The 17,732-nt window shown below is 41.4% G+C and overlaps 1 protein-coding gene across 6 annotated transcripts in view; it reads left to right on the forward strand.

Moving 5' to 3' along the window:
* The window catches only part of MROH9 (maestro heat like repeat family member 9), an 89,275-nt gene that overhangs the window by 52,535 nt on the left and 19,008 nt on the right, over window positions 1-17,732 (forward strand). For 5 of the 6 annotated variants that reach the window (XM_006942690.3, XM_045049117.1, XM_019821594.2 and 2 more), the window contains exons 9-15: window positions 1,842-1,966; window positions 4,326-4,475; window positions 8,006-8,160; window positions 10,743-10,908; window positions 12,071-12,213; window positions 13,211-13,348; window positions 15,135-15,255. In XM_006942690.3, the coding sequence (XP_006942752.2) occupies window positions 1,842-1,966; window positions 4,326-4,475; window positions 8,006-8,160; window positions 10,743-10,908; window positions 12,071-12,213; window positions 13,211-13,348; window positions 15,135-15,255 (998 nt within the window). The remainder of the gene's footprint in view (window positions 1-1,841; window positions 1,967-4,325; window positions 4,476-8,005; window positions 8,161-10,742; window positions 10,909-12,070; window positions 12,214-13,210; window positions 13,349-15,134; window positions 15,256-17,732) is intronic. The other variant, XM_045049116.1, reaches the window with a different exon arrangement.

A 17,732-nucleotide genomic window follows, 5' to 3' on the forward strand; every position in this document is an offset into this window, starting at 1 on the left:
GTCTCTCTCTGTCCCAAAAATAAATAAACGTTGAAAAAAAAATAAAAATAAATAAATAAATAAATAGATCTGCACACATATGGTCAAATGATTTTTGATAAAGGGTCAAAGCCAATTCAATGGAGAAAGAGTAAACATTGATAAATGGTGTTGAAAAATTGGTTATGTATCTATGTATCTATGCAAAAGAAAAGAACTTTGATCTATATCTTATATGTAATGCAAAAATTAATTCAAAATGGACCCATAGTTAAAACTATGAAACAAGAAGTCCTTGTACCTTGAGTTAGGCAAAGATGTCTTAAACACAACACCAAAAGCATGACCTATACATTTTAAAAGTGAAAAATTAAGTATTTCTGCTCTTTGAAAGGCACTGCTAAGAGAACAGATAAGCCACAGACTGGGAGAAAATATTTGCAAGTTACATATCTGACAAAAGGCTCACACCCAGAATTTAAAAATGAACACTCCAAACTCTGTAAGAAAACAGACAACCAAATTAAAAAATGGTAAATTTGAATCTGAATTACTGAGTCATTTCCCCAAAGAGACACAGATGGCAAAGACACACATCAAAAGATGTTCAATATTTGGTCATAAAAGACGTGTAGCTTAAAAACTGCCCGAGATCCCACTACATATTCATTAGGATGTCTCAAATGGAAACTCTGACCATACCATATGTTATTAAAGATGTGAAGCAGCTGGGACTCTCACGTTGCCAGAGGGAGCGTGACACGGTACGACAACTTTGGCAAACAATTTGGCCGTTTATCCTAAAAAGATAAACACACATCGACCAAATGACCCAGTCATTCCATAACTTGGGATTTAGCTAAGAGAAATGAAAGCAGGTACCCAGAGCAAAACATGTACACAAATGTTGATAGCACCTTTATTTGGAAAAGCCAAAACCCTGGAAACAACCCAAATGTCCATCAATAGGCAAATGGGTAAGCAGACGATGGCATAGTATTCATCAGTAAAACGGGAATGATAACCTATACCTATACCTATACCTATACCTATACCTATACCTATAACCACTTGGGTGAATCACAAAACAATTCCGCTGAGGGCAACATGCGACACAACAGAAGAGTACATCCTATATGAATCCACTTATCTAAGATCAGAAAGTACACACTTGACAGAAAGCGAATGATGGAAAGCAGAACCGTGGATATCTTTGGATCAGGGGTGGGTACAGGGGAGCAGGTGTGGTGGAGGCAATGAATATGATTGGGTCTTTTTTTTATTTTTCGTTTATTTTTTTTTATTGCAGTAATGTTTTTGTGAGTATATACATATATAAAAACTTAACAAATTGTACATTTTAGACAAGCTGGATGTCAATTATATCCCTATGGAGCTGTTAACAAACAAAAATCGTTACAAGGTACCTTCTCTGGAACTAAAGACATCAGCACCTGAAGCTTTCACTGAGAGCTCCTGGCTTTCCTGCTATATGACTTCCCCAGCTCTTTGCAAAATGCCTCCAAGTCTGGTATCCTATCAAGAAACCCTCCACCTTAGCGACAGCTTTTCCAGGGCGCTGAATGATGCATTTGATGGCCTAAATATATTCAATATCTGCTGAACCTATTAAAATGATCTATGTATTTCATTCGTATTTCACAGAGGCCTCACTTAAACACTTTATAGACTCTGAGTCTGTGCTGTCATAATATCTGATGTGATCAAACTGTCAGCGGAGAGTTAAATGTTCAGAACACTTTATATCTCCAGAATCGGATAGGAAGGAGAAATTGGAAACAGCAATGTCATAGAAGGAACTGATGATCAACAAAAACCTTAAACTCTTTTTCTCAATACAGAGGACATTGAAAAAACTAAATCCACAAAGTATGAGAAGCATGGAAATCACTGCCTCCTGTCTCCGTCCTCCGTACAAGAATTTGTACCCAAAGTCTTGCAACGAGACAGAGCTAAAATTGCCCAGGTAACTTACCCCCCGCTTTATCCAATGGCTTTTCTTTCATGTGTATTATTACTTTTAGTGACAACTTCTTTCTTTCTTTCTTTCTTTCTTTCTTTCTTTCTTTCTTTCTTTCTTTCTTCTTATGTTTATTTATTTTTGAGAGAGAGACAGAGAGTAAGCAGGGGAGGGGCAGAGAGACTGGGAGACAGCTCAGAGCCTGACGCAGGGCTTGAACCCACCAGGAGTGAGATCATGACCTGAGCGGAAGTGGGATGCTTAACCGACTAAGCCACCCAGGAGTCCCTAGTGGCAACTGATTTCAACAGTTTCTATTTTTAATAAATTTTTCCATGTTTTTAAAGTTCAGTGAAGCACAGAGTAAATAATATGTAGAGTGTTTGCCTTCATGATTTGCATCTCTATGAGTAAGAATGATGCCAAATATTCCTGAATATAGCAATTTATATTATTTTTATGTAATCCTTATAGCATGCACATGAGGTATTTTCTAGTTTTATACTTCTTTTGTTTGATTAATAAATATGTCACTAAAGATGGGGAACTCTGGTTATTCAGCAAAGTTAGTGGAGTCATCAATCAACAGGCTTTTCAATAGTATTATAATTTACTCAGCAAACATCAAAATAACTTGCTTTAGATTTTGTTTTAAAACACCTATTAGGGGTCCCTGGGTGGTTCCACTGGTTAAGCATCCAACTCTTAATTTGGGCTCATGAGATCGAGCCCCACATTGGGCTCCGCACTGAGCGTGGACCCTGCTTAATATTCTCTCTCTCTCTCCTCTCTCTCTCTCTTTCCCCCTCAGCTCCTCTCCCCTGCTTGTACTCTCTCTCTAAAAAATAAAAACCTTATTAAAACAAATTTTAAGTTGAAGTGATAAACCTCAGTACCGCATAAATAATTTTTACACTGACCCCAACCCTTGGGGAAACCTATGGGGCTCTGTATACTCCCTCGCTTTCTTCAAGGTACATGGGCTTATCCACACACTTGCGAGGTCACCCAGCTCTGCAGCCTAGGTTGGGCTGTCTAATACCTGGCCCTCTAGCCACACACATGGAGCCAACAGCTCAGCACAGTTGCTGGGGACACCCTTCAAGGCTAGCTCATCTCTGGAAGTGGGAGAGTCTTTTGGTTCCTGCTAAAAAGTGCATACGTGAAGCAGTGTCTTCTCCCATGGCCGAGGGGATAGAATCGTGTGAAGCTGAGATGTGGAAGTGATACACCTTACATAACATAGTCAAAAATACTGCATAGATGTCTTAAATATGCACCTTAAATTTGAATTTGAATTACTGAGTCATTTCACCAAAGAGACACAGATGATAGTGCATTTTTCCAGAATCAAGCATTTATTCTCACCCACCCCACACCTCAAAAATCACGAGCCTGGTTGACTATGAAGTTATCCATTTACATGAAGAAACCAAGCATCTAGAATTTATTAGAGGGGCGCCTGGGTGGCTCAGTTGGTTGAGTGACCGACTTCGGCTCAGGTCATGATCTCATGGTTCGTGGGTTCGAGCCCTGCATCGGACTGTGTGCTGACAGCTCGGAGCCTGGATCCTGCTTCGGATTCTGTGTCTCCCCCTCTCTCTGCTCCTCCCCTGCTCATGCTCTGTCTGTCTGTCTGTCTCTCTCTTTCTCAATAATAAATAAACATTAAAAAAAATTAGAATTTACTAGAAAGTTCTTCTACTTCCTTCCATCCTCCATCCAGTGCCCCGGACTCGGGACCCTGAGTGCCATGATTAGGCTAATGAGTGGATGGGCAGCCTCCTCTGAGCCTCTTGCAAGCGGTTCATAGTTTTTCATTTCTTCCTGGACTGGCCCCACAGCTGACTTATCCAGATGAAAATATTTGAGCCGCTTTAAAAATCAGAAGAAAAAAAAATGCAATTCCACTCGAATTCTAGTCATCTCAATATCACCACACTTGTGAAATATGATTTAACATTTTTGAGTGAAGGAAGAGGGCTAGAACTGCAAAAATGCCTAAGGCCCCCCCAAAACCACGTAGCGGTACCTGGCCCCTGGGCCTGGAGCTTCAGCGGTCTTTCTTTTTTTTTTTTTTTTTTTTAATTTTTTTTTTCAACGTTTATTTATTTTGGGGACAGAGAGAGACAGAGCATGAACGGGGGAGGGGCAGAGAGAGAGGGAGACACAGAATCGGAAACAGGCTCCAGGCTCTGAGCCATCAGCCCAGAGCCTGACGCGGGGCTCGAACCCACGGACCGCGAGATCATGACCTGGCTGAAGTCCGACGCTTAACCGACTGCGCCACCCAGGCGCCCCTCAGCGGTCTTTCTTATGTTGTTGTTGGTCAGCCCTGAGGTCATGGCTCTCCTTTTGGTTTCAGAGTGTAGGACAAACTTTAATGCCGTCCTTGCTGACTGACTTTGTGTGGAGTCTCCTGATGACACTGTCTTCACCCAATTGTGTAACTGCATTCAAGGCGTCAACCATACTGAAACTGACTCTGGAGTATCATGCCCATAAGGTCACCATGGTAAGACACTTGACAATGAGTAGGGGGCACGGAGTTTATTCTCTAACTTTGTTCTCTCATTGCCTTTGTTATATGCTACTTCTTTTCCTATGTATTTCTTGTTATTGTTCAACATGTCGCTTTGATCAAATGAGGGTTTTTTTGTGTGTGAAATATTTCAAGCATACGGAAAGTGTGGAAAACAATGGCATGAATGTTTACCTGCCAATCATACCAAATAATAACATTTTGCCACATTTGCGTCAGTTTTTTTAAAGAAATACATTAATAACTGTAGAATAATGCAGACATAATTGAACTCTCCTGCGTAACCACTAAGGAAAGTTTTCAGGGACCCTCAGCTTGCTGCAGTCCTGGCTATGTGATTTGTGGGGCCAAGTGCAAATAAACGTGGGGCTTTCTGTTCAAAACATGTGCTATTATTTAAAGTGCCATTAAATATACAATCATATGTCACTAAATTCTACTCCTGTAACCAATATTACACTATGTTAACTAACTAGAATTTAAATGAAAACCTAAAATATATATACAGTCCTATGAAGTTTTTCCCCCCCTTTCCTCCATGATCTCTCTCTTTCTCTCAATTTGTCATAGCATTTTTATTTTCTACTTAATGTCTTTAAGTTAAAAAAAAAAACTAAAATTTTAAAGTAGCACAAATTTTACCAGCCATTTTTACATCGTGCCATGCCATTTACAGGTGAAAACACAGAGGTGTTTAACTCAAGAAAATAATGCAAGTGACAGCTCATACACGAATATGTTTTCATTCGCACCAAAAGAGTGGAAGCAATACACAAAACTAACTCGATTGTTTGTATTTCTGACATTCACACTTTCTATAAACGCCTTCTACCTTCAGCTTATTGATGAGTCATCATTTTCCATTTAAGTGGTTGAGGCTTCAATGAATGCTTATCTTATACGCGCTGTGATTTCCCACTGACTGCTACACATCTCGGGTCCACTGGAAGTCTGTGCACTTAGACTGTGCACGTTGCATGTGAACGGGACTGCACACGGGAGCCACAGCCACCAACTTCCCGGCTCATGTGCATGCTCTATGGTCCCATGGGACTTCACTTCGAAAACACAAGCTCAAAAATAAAATTATTTCAATATTCGAGATGGCGACAGCAAAGCTCTGAACCTTCTAAGTGCGGAACCCTGTCAAATGCATAGGTCACATGCTCATGAAACCAGCCCTGATCTGATGGTGACATGAGGGCTGAACTCTCAGTTTCTGGTGCTGACACATGGTGTTATTCGACTGAAAATAAACTGAGAGGGGAGCCTGGGTGGCTCAGTCGGTTGAGCATCCGGCTTCGGCTCAGGTCATGACCTCACGGCTCATGGGTTCAAACCCCATGTTGGGCTCTGTGCTGACAGAGCTTTGGCTTCTGTCTCCCTCTCACTCTGCCCTTCCCCCACGGGCGCTCGGTCTCTCCAAAATGAGTCAATGTTTGAAAATGTTTGAAAAAACAAAAAAAGAAAATAAACTGAGAGCTCATACTCAAATTCAGCGAGCAGGAAAGGGGAAGTAAAGCTTTCTATAGAATTCCCAACATGGCTACATCCAGGAGCATTCCAGAAGGCAAGTTGGACCAAGGGGAAAGCTGGAGGGTGACAGTCCTTTCCTTGATAAATTAAGCTCTTCTCTCATGCGGTGAGAAAGAGAGGGTAGATAAAGCCATACCAAGGCCCTGGAGGGGAAGAGGAGCCCAACAGAAAACTAGACGTGTAAAACTAGCCTCTGCCGCAGTAATATCATTAAACAGAGAGAAAGCAACTGAACAGAAATGGGGTTCAGCAATTCATCGCTCCACCCAAGCTCCCACAAACAAAGTACTGAGTACAGTGGATTGTCATCTTAAACAGGGCTAGGTTCTAAAATCAGTTATAATGGGAAATTGTGCATAGTTAAAATTATCCTTGGAAACCACTGAAACTGCACATGGAGTCTGTGGGTTTCCAGTCTCTAAATAACCGTAACACAGCAAGTCTTTTCTTGAGAATGAAAGCAGATCATTACAGCACACTTGAGCATACAGTGACATAGCTGGCTTGTTGTAGGGGACGCGCTGCCTGGAAAGGAATGGGATGAGGAGAAAAGGGGATGAGAGCACGTGTGCTCTCTCGCCGTCTCTCAAAAATAAGTAAATGTTTTAAAAAATGTCTATGGAGAAGAGTAATGTTTAATTGTCTCCCACTTCGTGCTCCCCTTGGAGCATATATGGCGGAAGGAATGTCCTGCACTCTTAACACTTCGCTTATTTTTTTTTTTCTTTTGTTTGGAGTAGAGGGCTGTGCACAGATAACTAACTGAATTGTGCATGAGGCAATCGCAATGGGATGTAAATTTACGTCAACCAACATCTCAGCTTATGATCTCTGAGGAGTATTTCCAAATAAAAAATGCAGGCATCCAGGAAGATGAAAATTGATGTTGAATCTACAACCATTAGCTTGAGACAAATTTCAGGTCTAACTAGAAATCTCCTTGTTTAGGAATGCATAAAAAGGGGAAAACATTGAACACACATAGGACTTATGAATAAAATTTGCAAGCTTATGACTCAGTGTTTACCATTCTGGGCCATTCTTCCAAACACAGTTTCCCCATTCCATACGCACATTCAAGTCTTCTTTAATTGCCAGAAAGGTTTTAAAGGATACAGTTCCATTGTTTTTCTGTTCCATTATTTTGACTTCCTTCTTTTTTTTCCATTTTTTTTTAATGTTTATTCATTTTTTGAGAGAGAGAGAGAAACAGAGCATGAGTGGGGAAGGAGCAGAGAGAGAGAGAGAGAGAGAGAGAGGGAGACACAGAATCTGAAGCAGGCTCCAGGCTCTGAGCTGTCAGCCCACAGTCCAAGGCGGGGCTTGAACTCATGAGCCATGAGATCATGACCTGGCTGAAGTCAGACGCCCAACCAACTGAGCCACCCAGACGCCCCTATTTTGACTTCCTTCTTAAAGGACTTGAATTATACATATGTTTTCTACACTGAGCCTATGTGTTTTATATAATGAAGCCTACCTTCCCCAAATAAACTTTTTAATGGGTATTTTGGGGTACCTGGGTGGTTCAGTCGGTTGAGTGTCCGACTCCGGCTCAGGTCATGATCTCGTGGTTTGTGAGTTCGAGCCCAGCTTCGGGCTCTATGCTGACAGCTCAGAGCCTGGAGCCTGCCTTGGATTCTGTGTCTCCCCCTCTCTCTGCCCTTCCCCTGCTCATGCTCTGTCTCTCAAAAATAAACATTAAAAAATTTTAGTAAATAAATTAAAATAAAAAAACAGGTATTTTTCCACTATAGTAAACAGATAGGCTTCCTCTCATCCAAATAAGTATTTTACATTGTGTAGTCGCACACGTGAATATGCTTTCCTCTAGTGCGTATTTGTGTATAAATTGCTGCCGTGGCCATTCTGAAAAGGACCGAATTCTTACATCCAAGAAATGCCTTGGTTGACAGGTTGCCATGGAACAAGAGGCACTTGCTTGACCCTTGAAATTACTTTTCCAGGTGTCTAAGATTGTGGATGCTATTTATAAGAAACTGCGTGAAAACTCTTCTCATGCGATGAGGCAAGCTATGCTGCGGGTCACTACCTTGCTGACACGCACTTCACCAAAGAAGGTCATCTTTCAGCTTATGGATTATCCAGTTCCAGCGGACGAGTAAGGCCCCCTCACCCCTTCCTACAGTGCTTTGTTCCCAGTCTCCAGAATCAGACAGAGCTAGACTCGGGCTTCTTTTCTTTCTCAAAGAGGGTATCTATGTTTGTAACACACGGGACGATCATAAAGCTTAAATAAGATCATACATGTTATTCATATTCTTGTATGATATCTACACAATACTATAGACCACTGACAAATGATCATCATCACTATTTTTTATCTGAGGCTTTAAATTGTGTTTTGCTGCACATACCACGGGAACAAATCACTCCTCAGAGTGATGATGGACGTTTTCCCCGTAAGTAATAAAACTTATAGTGCTTTTTTTCTCACTTAGGAAGAGCAGATGGAAGGCATCTCCACCTGCCAATAAAATAATGAAACATTAAAAATTCCCAGATATAATGGAGAGTCCCCTGTTACTTACCTGTTTATCTGAAATTCATGATCCAGGATCACAGAAAGTATTAAGGGAAAAAGAATACCAGTGTGAGCCTATGGGACAGTATGAGCCTAACACACATTAGACGAGCAGAGTAAAGGACATCACTCCATTTCCATCATTTGTACCTTGAGAAGGGAGGTAATACTTCTCTACTATTAGCAGTGTAAAAGGCAGGAAGTCACATTACGAAAAGGATGCAGGCTTTGGAAATGAATCTGAATTCCTTCCCAGCCACACGAGTTTCTAAATTCCTTGATCAGATTTCCCTGTCTGTGAAATGAGGAAAATTCTTTTTTATCTGTAAATCAATTATTGTGGGTTACATGAGTTAACATCTGTAAGAGGACATCAAAACTCACAAAATGCCAAACCAATTATATGACTGACTTTCTTTTTCCAACTGAAAGCTTGTATTTATTTAGGAGGTTTAAACTCACAAAGTATTTTACTACCTAGAAAATTCCTGGAAATTAAAAATCTTCATAAGACTCAGAGTTTTCTCATTCAGGAATTAAGCACCCCATTGTATGTAAAATATTACCAGCCTTCAAGCATTTTGTTGAAAATGGGTACAAGTTGCCAATGAATCCAGTACAGACGATGAAATGAGGGAGTACAGAAAGCAAGCATAGAGTCAAGTGAACTTCATTAAAATAGTCACCAGCAGGGGTGCCTGGGTAGCTCAGTCTGTTAAGCATCTGACTTTGGCTCCAGTCACAGTCTCACGGTTTGTGAGTTCGAGCCCCGCGTCGGGCTCTGTGCTGACAGCTCAGAGGCTGGAGCCTGCTTTGGATTCTGTGTCTCCCTCTCTCTCTGCTCCTCCCCGACTTGTGTGCTCTCTCTCTCAAAAATAAACATTAAGAAATTTTTTTTTAAATAGTCATGAGCAGATCTTGTGTATCTAGGTGGGGGCTGAGGCAGAAAAGAGTGGAATTTAGAGTTGAGCTACATCAGACAAACAGAAGAAATGTCTGATCGGTTAGAAGGTATGATCTGAGAGGTAAGGGAATGAGACAGACCATGTGAAACTGATGTCCATGTGGGTCTAAGCTTGGTTGTAAGCTGAGCCCCAAAGGCAGGAACAGTTGAGTAACGGATTCTAAAGAGCTGGTATGTCTCTGTTCCAGGGGACCAGACCCCCTATTAGGAACCTAAACTCAGAGAGACTGAGCAGTAGGATCCAGAACCCCACATGGATTGACAAGGTATCAGGAATGTACCCACACAGAGATGTGTAGCAGTTTTTAAGATGAGCACTAGTAAAAATAATCTTGAAAAGTGGCTAGGTGTGCAGAGGGAGGGAGGGGACTGGAGATAGAGAAGCCAGGGTGCTAGTGACACCTGTGCCACTAGAATGTGTGTGACCTTTCACTAAAGGGCCCACCCCCCTGAGCTCAATTTTTTAAATCTAATTCTCTAATATTTAAATTTATATAGTTAATCTTTTACCTAGTATTTCTACCTCTTTGGGTTTTTTTTTTAAGTTGATATATTTATTTATATGTTAATTTGTATTTCCATACCAGTTTTTTAAATATTCTGTTATTCCTGGACAAACGAGGTCACAAGATGGGAGGACCAGAGTACGGAGTGGGGAAAGCTGATCAGTTCTTGATACTGAGCTGGACAGATATTTAAATATGGTAGAAAATCATGGTGCCTGGGTGGCTCAGTCAGTTAAGCGGCCAACTTCGGCTCAGGTCATGATCTCGCGGTCCGTGAGTTCGAGCCGCACGTCGGGCTCTGTGCTGACAGCTCAGAGCCTGGAGCCTGTTTCGGATTCTGTGTCTCCCTCTCTCTGACCCTCCCCAGCTCATGCTCCATCTCTGTCTCTCAAAAATGAATAAACATTAAAAAAAATTAAATGTGGTAGGAAATCAACTTGCAGACTTGCAGATTGTATTTTCCGTAAGATCTCACGGACACTCTTCCTCTGTTTTCAAGGACAAGAGACTTAATGAGATCATTTGGAAATGAGCATGCCAGTTTGGTTTAGACTTGTCTGTGATCTCTTTGGTATATAAACATGTAAAAGAAAAAAAAGACTTCGATTCATGACACTGTATTAAGCAGGAAATGAACAACCTGATTCTCATCGTGATGGTTGGGCGGGGGGTGGGGGCTGTGTTTGCAGCACTTTGATACTGATGTGGCACGCGGCAGGTTCTGAGTCAAGCGTGGCCCCTCATGTGCTGAAAACAATCTTACTGATACTGAAAGGAAAGCCTGGGGAAGTGCATGCTAGCCTCCCGGAAAGAAGACGTTTCTCTCTCGATACTACTAATATGATGCCTGTAGCGGTAAGTAATACTTAAGTATTAAGTACTAAGTGCTTCCTTGTCCTGGTGTTGTTTTTCTGCTCATGAAAATCCCCATCTTCCCACGGACTCGGTCATACTTCTGGACACTGTCCTCTCCTTCATTCATTCATTCATTCATTCACTCATCCAACACATATTTATTGAGCGCCTACTGTATGCCACACCTCGACCAGGAAGCATACATTCCGGTAAAAGACACAGACAATGAGCAAAAAACTGTGTTATGTATCAGATGATATGGAGCTGAGAAAAGACATAAAGTGATGTGAGTAAAAGAAAGTGACAGGGAGTTTAGGAAGGTTGGTCAGGGGAGGGGCCTCTGTTGAGGTGACATCCAGTCAGAGAGTGAAGGAGTGATCCTTGCAAATACCTGGGCAAGAGAGAAAAATATCCAGACAGAAAGACAAAAGCCCTGTAGATGGGAGCTTGTCTAGTAAGTGAGTGACTCCAAGGAAACTGAAAGGAGAGAATGGAGCAAGAGCGGAAGTTTGGAGATGGTCTCAGAGACTAGCCACCGGCTAGACTGGATAGACTTTGATATGCATGTGAAGCCCTGATGTCATTTGCGCCCACCATTTTGTATCTCCCAAGGACTAAACTCACCACTCCTAGGAGTAAATTCTAGTCTTACAGAGACATAATGGGAAACAAAATGGGTAGCGCTCCACAAATGTGAGGTGGTGGGATGTGTTTCTCTGATGTGGCAGGTGGGTGTTGCAGTGGTTCGTGGGCCCAACGACTGTTAGTAATCTGGCCTGTCTCCTCTTAACCATCTCACTGGCCTGGATTGTTGAAGCACGGGAAGGACCTGGGTTATTGGTAGGACCATCCTTCATGGCCACATATGAAGGGGACACTGGGAAGTATACTGTCCTTGGGAACCAGCTTGCTTCCTCCAGTTTGGCACCTAGGGGGTTGTTGATAGTACTTTGAGAGTTCATTGCCATAGAATACTGGGCACAGTTCCATTCAAAATGGACTCCATAGCTGTTAGGGAATGAATGAATATGCATGCACGCTCCGGGCTGCCTTCAGGGGGTTGCAGGAGGGATTGCGGTGTTCCTCCCTTCCCCCTCACTAAGGCTGACTGGGTTTAGAGGCAGATGGCTACATTCTTGACTTCTTTTTCCTTCCCTTGTAGGCATCCCAGGCCCTGTGCACATTGCTGCCTGTTGGTTCGTACAAGAAAGCAGTGGCCCAGTTCTTCCCCCAGCTCCTGATGGCCCTCATGCTCCAAGTCTTCTACATCAGTGAACTGAGACTGGTGACAGAGGACAGGCCGTTGTGAGATTGCAGTGGTTATTTCAGAGTCAATAAGAAATAAGCTCCCAGCTGTCAACTATTTCTAGTCCCTCGGGTTCATGTGGAACTCCTTATAATCCTACGCAATGCATTCATTTATTACAGTTTTCTTTGTGAAACTACCCCGGGTACCTAGAAGTGAGCTAGCGCCCTCCCTGAGTGTATGTGGCATGTATAAAGAAGCACCCCCACTTTCTGCCACAGTCGGAGCAGGTTGGGGGGCACCAAGGGGAGAGAGAGCAGGTAGGAGCTTTAGAGCCAAAGCCAGGCCCATGCTAGCTCTGCCATTTACTCCCTGAAAGTGATTTCTCGGGGTAATTGTACGTGTGAGATTAAAATAACGCGTGCAAATGTGCTTTATGAACTGTGAAGTTTTATGATTGGTGATGTGATGTGTGGGCTTAAGAGGGTACACATTCTGTCCATGTAAGATTCAGCTGTTCCCTTTCACCCAAGGCGGTACAGTTAGCTTTGCCCCAGGGAAATCTGGACCCACTGCCTGCTATTTGCCCGTATCAGGGGTGGACTTCTAAGCCAGGCAAAACTCCAAAGCACAATGCATCCCATTAAGATATTTAACCCATTCTCTGTCTTTCAAGCAGACATGCACCAAATCATCCCACACAGATGAGAATGTATCTATTTATTTAAAGCCATCTGAAGAAGAAACCCTGTGGACACTTTCAGCAAATTATCACATCATTTAATATTTTGTGCTAATAACCTGTTAAGCTAACAAATGACTAAGCTGCTCCATGATTAATCCCAGATTTTACATGCCACCATTTCAATTGAACCCTCAATCCCATGTACTGTTAATCAGGAAAGACGGAGAGCACTGAAAGTTGGTTTCCTTTGAAACATCCCCTTTCCCCAAATCAGCATCCTGCCCCAGACAGAATGAAAAGGCAGGTCACATGAACTTCACTATGTGAAGGCCACTGTCAAGTGGTGACTCAGCTCTTCTTTGGGGCCTTAGCTATGCCCGGGATGCCCTGAGAGTTCTGCTGAATTGTTCTGGACTGCAGCAGGTGGATATTGCTCTAAAGAAAAAGAATTGCTGGAACCAGTTTTCCGAAGAGCTGTTTCACCATCAGGGGGTCTACCTTATTGCCAAGTAAGAATGGGGGCTCTGCACAGGGTTCTCTGTCTCTATCTCATCTTTCTGTCTCGGTCTCCATCTTTCTTCAGTGAAGCCACGTGTGAACGCCATCAATATCCACTCCGACTTCCCAGTCTCTCCTAAATTGCCCTGAATTGCCATTTGATTTCTAATTCTTCCCTTATTTTGAGGAGTTTATTACTTATTGGGATAGTTTTCCTTTTCCTTGTCCTCCTACTTGATGATAAAGATACCTAGTCATCCTCCCTCCAAAGAGCAGGTTTCTCTTTCAGATATAGAGAATGAGGTAAATTTACTTTTTCTTTCCTCTGCTGTTAGCTGATTCCCGCTCTGCAGGCATCAGACAGTTATGGATGTGCTCCCACTTTAAAGAGGTTCAATAGAGGGGCGCCTGGGTGGCTCAGTCGGTTAAGCGTCCGACTTCGGCTCAGGTCGTGATCTCAAGGTCCGTCAGTTCGAGCCCCGCGTCGGGCTCTGTGCTGACAGCTCAGAGCCTGGAGCCTGTTTCAGATTCTGTGTCTCCCTCTCTCTCTGCCCCTCCCCTGTTCATGCTCTGTCTCTCTCTGTCTCAAAAATAAATAAACGTTAAAAAAAATTAAAAAAAATACTTAAAGAGGTTCAATAGAAATCTGTTCTCAATGAGACAAATTTGGAAAAGCAGGAAAGAGAAGTTTGATTTTTCTTGTACCAGAGGTTTTTTTTTTTTTCTTTCTAGTTAGCTTCTTAGTGAATAGCAAATTTCTGATTATAGGGATCAGATTTTCTGATCAAAAATCAAGATACATGGACTTGACCACATAATAGACCATTTGAAGTTGTAACAACTCAGAAAGTACAGGCTCTATGGTCTCTGGGCTTTTGCTGCATTTCACATGGCATATGATTTGCACATAGATTTCAGGAACACATTTTATAAAAGTATGATACATCTGCACCCCACAAGTGGCCACTAGTTAAGAACCACAATATCCTTAGTACTTTTGGATCTTCCTACTCAAAGTGTGGTCCACAGACCAGCAGCTACGGCAGCACCTGCAAGTTACAAATAGAAAGCAGATTAGGATCTCACAGGGCCCACTCCAGACCCACTGAACCAGAATCTGCTTTTTATTAGCAAGATCCCTGGGTAATTTGCATGCACGTTAAAGTTTGAGAAGCCCTGGTTTAGAATGCCAACCCAGAGTCTGCAAATGAAACCTGTCACGTCAACTTTCCCAGGCCTGCCACCACCCATCTGATCCAGACCAGTGTGTCAGGACAACCGTAAGCCTGGTCACTGTCCAGAATGGCTTAGTGAATCGGGACTCACCACCTCTCCTCCCGAGTAACACACGATAGTCCCAAACTCTCTTCTTCATTGTATCGTTCCAAGGAAGGACTTGGTCTAAAACCATGATGGTGACCTATGCAGCCATCTTGGATTGCTAGGGTATTTATTTTGCGCTATTTGTTTTCTCTCCTTTTGGTCAGGCAGGAAGGAGCTTGCGGTATTATAGGGCATTCTGTTACGTGGCACAGGAGGGGAAAGATAGGAAAAGGAGTGATGTTAAGGAAAGAGACATTGTCAGTGATCCGGGTATATATAATTCCCTGGAGTCTGCATAGAATTCAGAATGGGGATGCAGTTTGCCTTGGACTAGGGATTAGAAAAGATCTTTATTTTTACCTGGGAGTACAAAATATGAGGATAATGCTTCTCTCCAGCATACCAGTAGCATTTGCTGATGCAGGAAGAGTTTTCATCGTCTTTGCTAATTCAATGCCTTATTCTCTTTTACAGAACCCTCAGTGAATACAACTTTCCACAGTTTCCAGAGACTTTACAGTATCTCTACAAGCTCTCAGTGGAAGGTCCTAGACGGTCAGAAGACACTGTCATCACAGTAATATTCTTCACTGAAGTGAGTTTTATTAGGAGACTGAACAACCAGGTCCTCTTTCCTTACGCAAACTTAAGGCAACACTCCAACCTTTTATCCCCCTCTCTGAATATTGATTCTTATCAAGGGTTAAGACAATGACGGATAACTTTAGTCGTTTCCTAGGAGATGTGGATTTGCAAAGACTCAATTATTTTTGTAGTCGTATATCTCTGCATGCTTGTGAAAGTATATCAAGGGATAATTGAGTTTACTTAAAGATAGCAGGTAGCATCTGGGAAATGAATGATACTTCAGACTGGGGGGGAAAAAAGGAATGGTCCAAATGACTGAGTAAAATGAAGATATAGAGCTACATTAATTTGTGTATAAATATCTACCATAGATTGTAATACTATACTAGAGTCAAGCAAATTGAGGAAGTCCTTTGATTTCTAAAAGGCAGGTAGAAAGTTGTTTAAGTTGAAATTATCTGAGTCAAATATAATTTTTCCATAGAGGTAATATATAATTAAGTACTGGTCTAAGGCACCATATTAAGTATTCTCAAAATTTTGATGTAATTTCAAACATCATAGTCAGCGAAACAGTTAATAAACTATAAAAGATTATATACTACCTACTTCTAAAGCTTTTAGAAGTATACATAAATCAGTTTAACTGAACATTGCGGTACCAAATCACCAATGGTTTCAAACTTGCTTGATCCATTTGAATCTCTCATTACTTTTATTATACGATTCATTATTTTCATTGTATTGTCCTTTAAGTATATACAAACATTAAATAGGCCTAAATAGGACATACATAATTGCTCCTATAAAATGATACATTCAAAAGAAATTTACAAATGACCTAAGATTTATTTATATTTATAGACATAAGCGTCATTACTGTGACAGACGATAGCGAACCCTGATTGCCTGTCTAATCATGAATATAGTGCTTACTGCTATTGGAGATTGGCAGGCCTGTCCTTCCAGGAGCTGAGTAATGACCACATTCTTCTACTGCTTTCTCTAATTGAAGCTTCTGGGCAATCCTCAACTGTCCAGTTGACTGTGAGGTGACATGGCCTTTAGCTGTTCTGAGCGCACAATCTATGTATTTTACCTTAGTTTAGTCTTGTCAGCCAGCAATATTTAACACGGTACTATTGATGCTTATGACATTTATTTATATATGTTATTTCTAATTTTCTACTGATCTAAGTAACCATAGGGTTTACATGTTTGTGCCTAAATCTTCTTTCTTTTAGTATTTTAGCTTACTTCCTTCTAATAGATTCCAAGTATCTGCAATGATAACAGAAGAGTATAAGCATTCTCAAGGCCAAGGATTGTTATTGCTAGACTGATTTCTGGAAGGCTCCCATGCAGTTTGTGGGTGCTCCCACTGCACTCCTGCCATTATTGATGAGTTTTCCAATTTCAGAGGAGGATGTGATTTGACTTGTCCTTAATTTTTAAATGTCTCGAGAGGTTGAACATTTTAAAACTATCATCATTCAGAAATTAAATTTCTATAATCTGAACAATCCGATCTCTCCTTTGCCCGTTTGCCTATAAAAGTCTTAGTGTTTTTCTCAATGAATTGTGTGATCCTCTGTCTCTGTGTCTCTCCCTCTCTCTCACGCAACACACACACACACAGAAATTTGTGAAGGATGTTAAGTATGTTATACATTTAATTATAATGCCTGTTGATAATCGGTGCCCAGTTTGTTGTTTGCCTTTTAATTTTGTTTGTGAAACGTGATTTTTTTTTTAAATTAAGCATTAAAAATCTGTGGCTGAAGAATTGACAAATATTCGTTTATAATCTATTCACATTTATATAAATTTTTACATGTAATGTCGTTTCCCATGAAGTTTATATGATATACCATGAAGTAGGATATAACTTTAGTTTTCAGTGAGTAATTAACTTCTGATTCCAGCACTATTTAATTAATAAGCCTTAAATTCACTACTCACTGGTGATACTACCTTCATGAAAGCTATTATTAATTTCATGTACATACACACATACACACAACACACACCCATAGTAGGGTCTACCCCGGATGACACTGTTAGGTTCCATTTATATTTTCACTCCTGTGGAAATATCACAATGGAATTATGGCAGTTTGCAATAAAATTTACAAAAAAATTTTTTTTGTTTATTTTTAAGAGAGAGGGAGAGACAGAGCATGAGTGGGGAAGGGGCAGAGAGAGGGGGAGACACAGAATCTGAAGCAGGATCCAGGCTCTGAGCTGTCAGCACAGAGCCTGACGCGGGGCTCGAACCCACGAACCATGAGATCACGACCTGAACCAAAGTCAGACACTTAACCAGTCCTGAGCCACGCAGGGGCCCCTGCAGTAAACTTTAATATCTTGCAAAACGACTTTCCCTACACTCTCTTCAAAATGTCTTTAGTCCTTCCTATGTATTTGCCCTTCTGGTTACATTTTAAAATAATTTTGTCAGGTTTAAAGGAAAAACACTTTCAC

The sequence above is a fragment of the Felis catus genome, chromosome F1 (genome assembly GCF_018350175.1).
Source record: "Felis catus isolate Fca126 chromosome F1, F.catus_Fca126_mat1.0, whole genome shotgun sequence".
Classification (NCBI taxonomy): Eukaryota; Metazoa; Chordata; class Mammalia; order Carnivora; family Felidae; genus Felis; species Felis catus.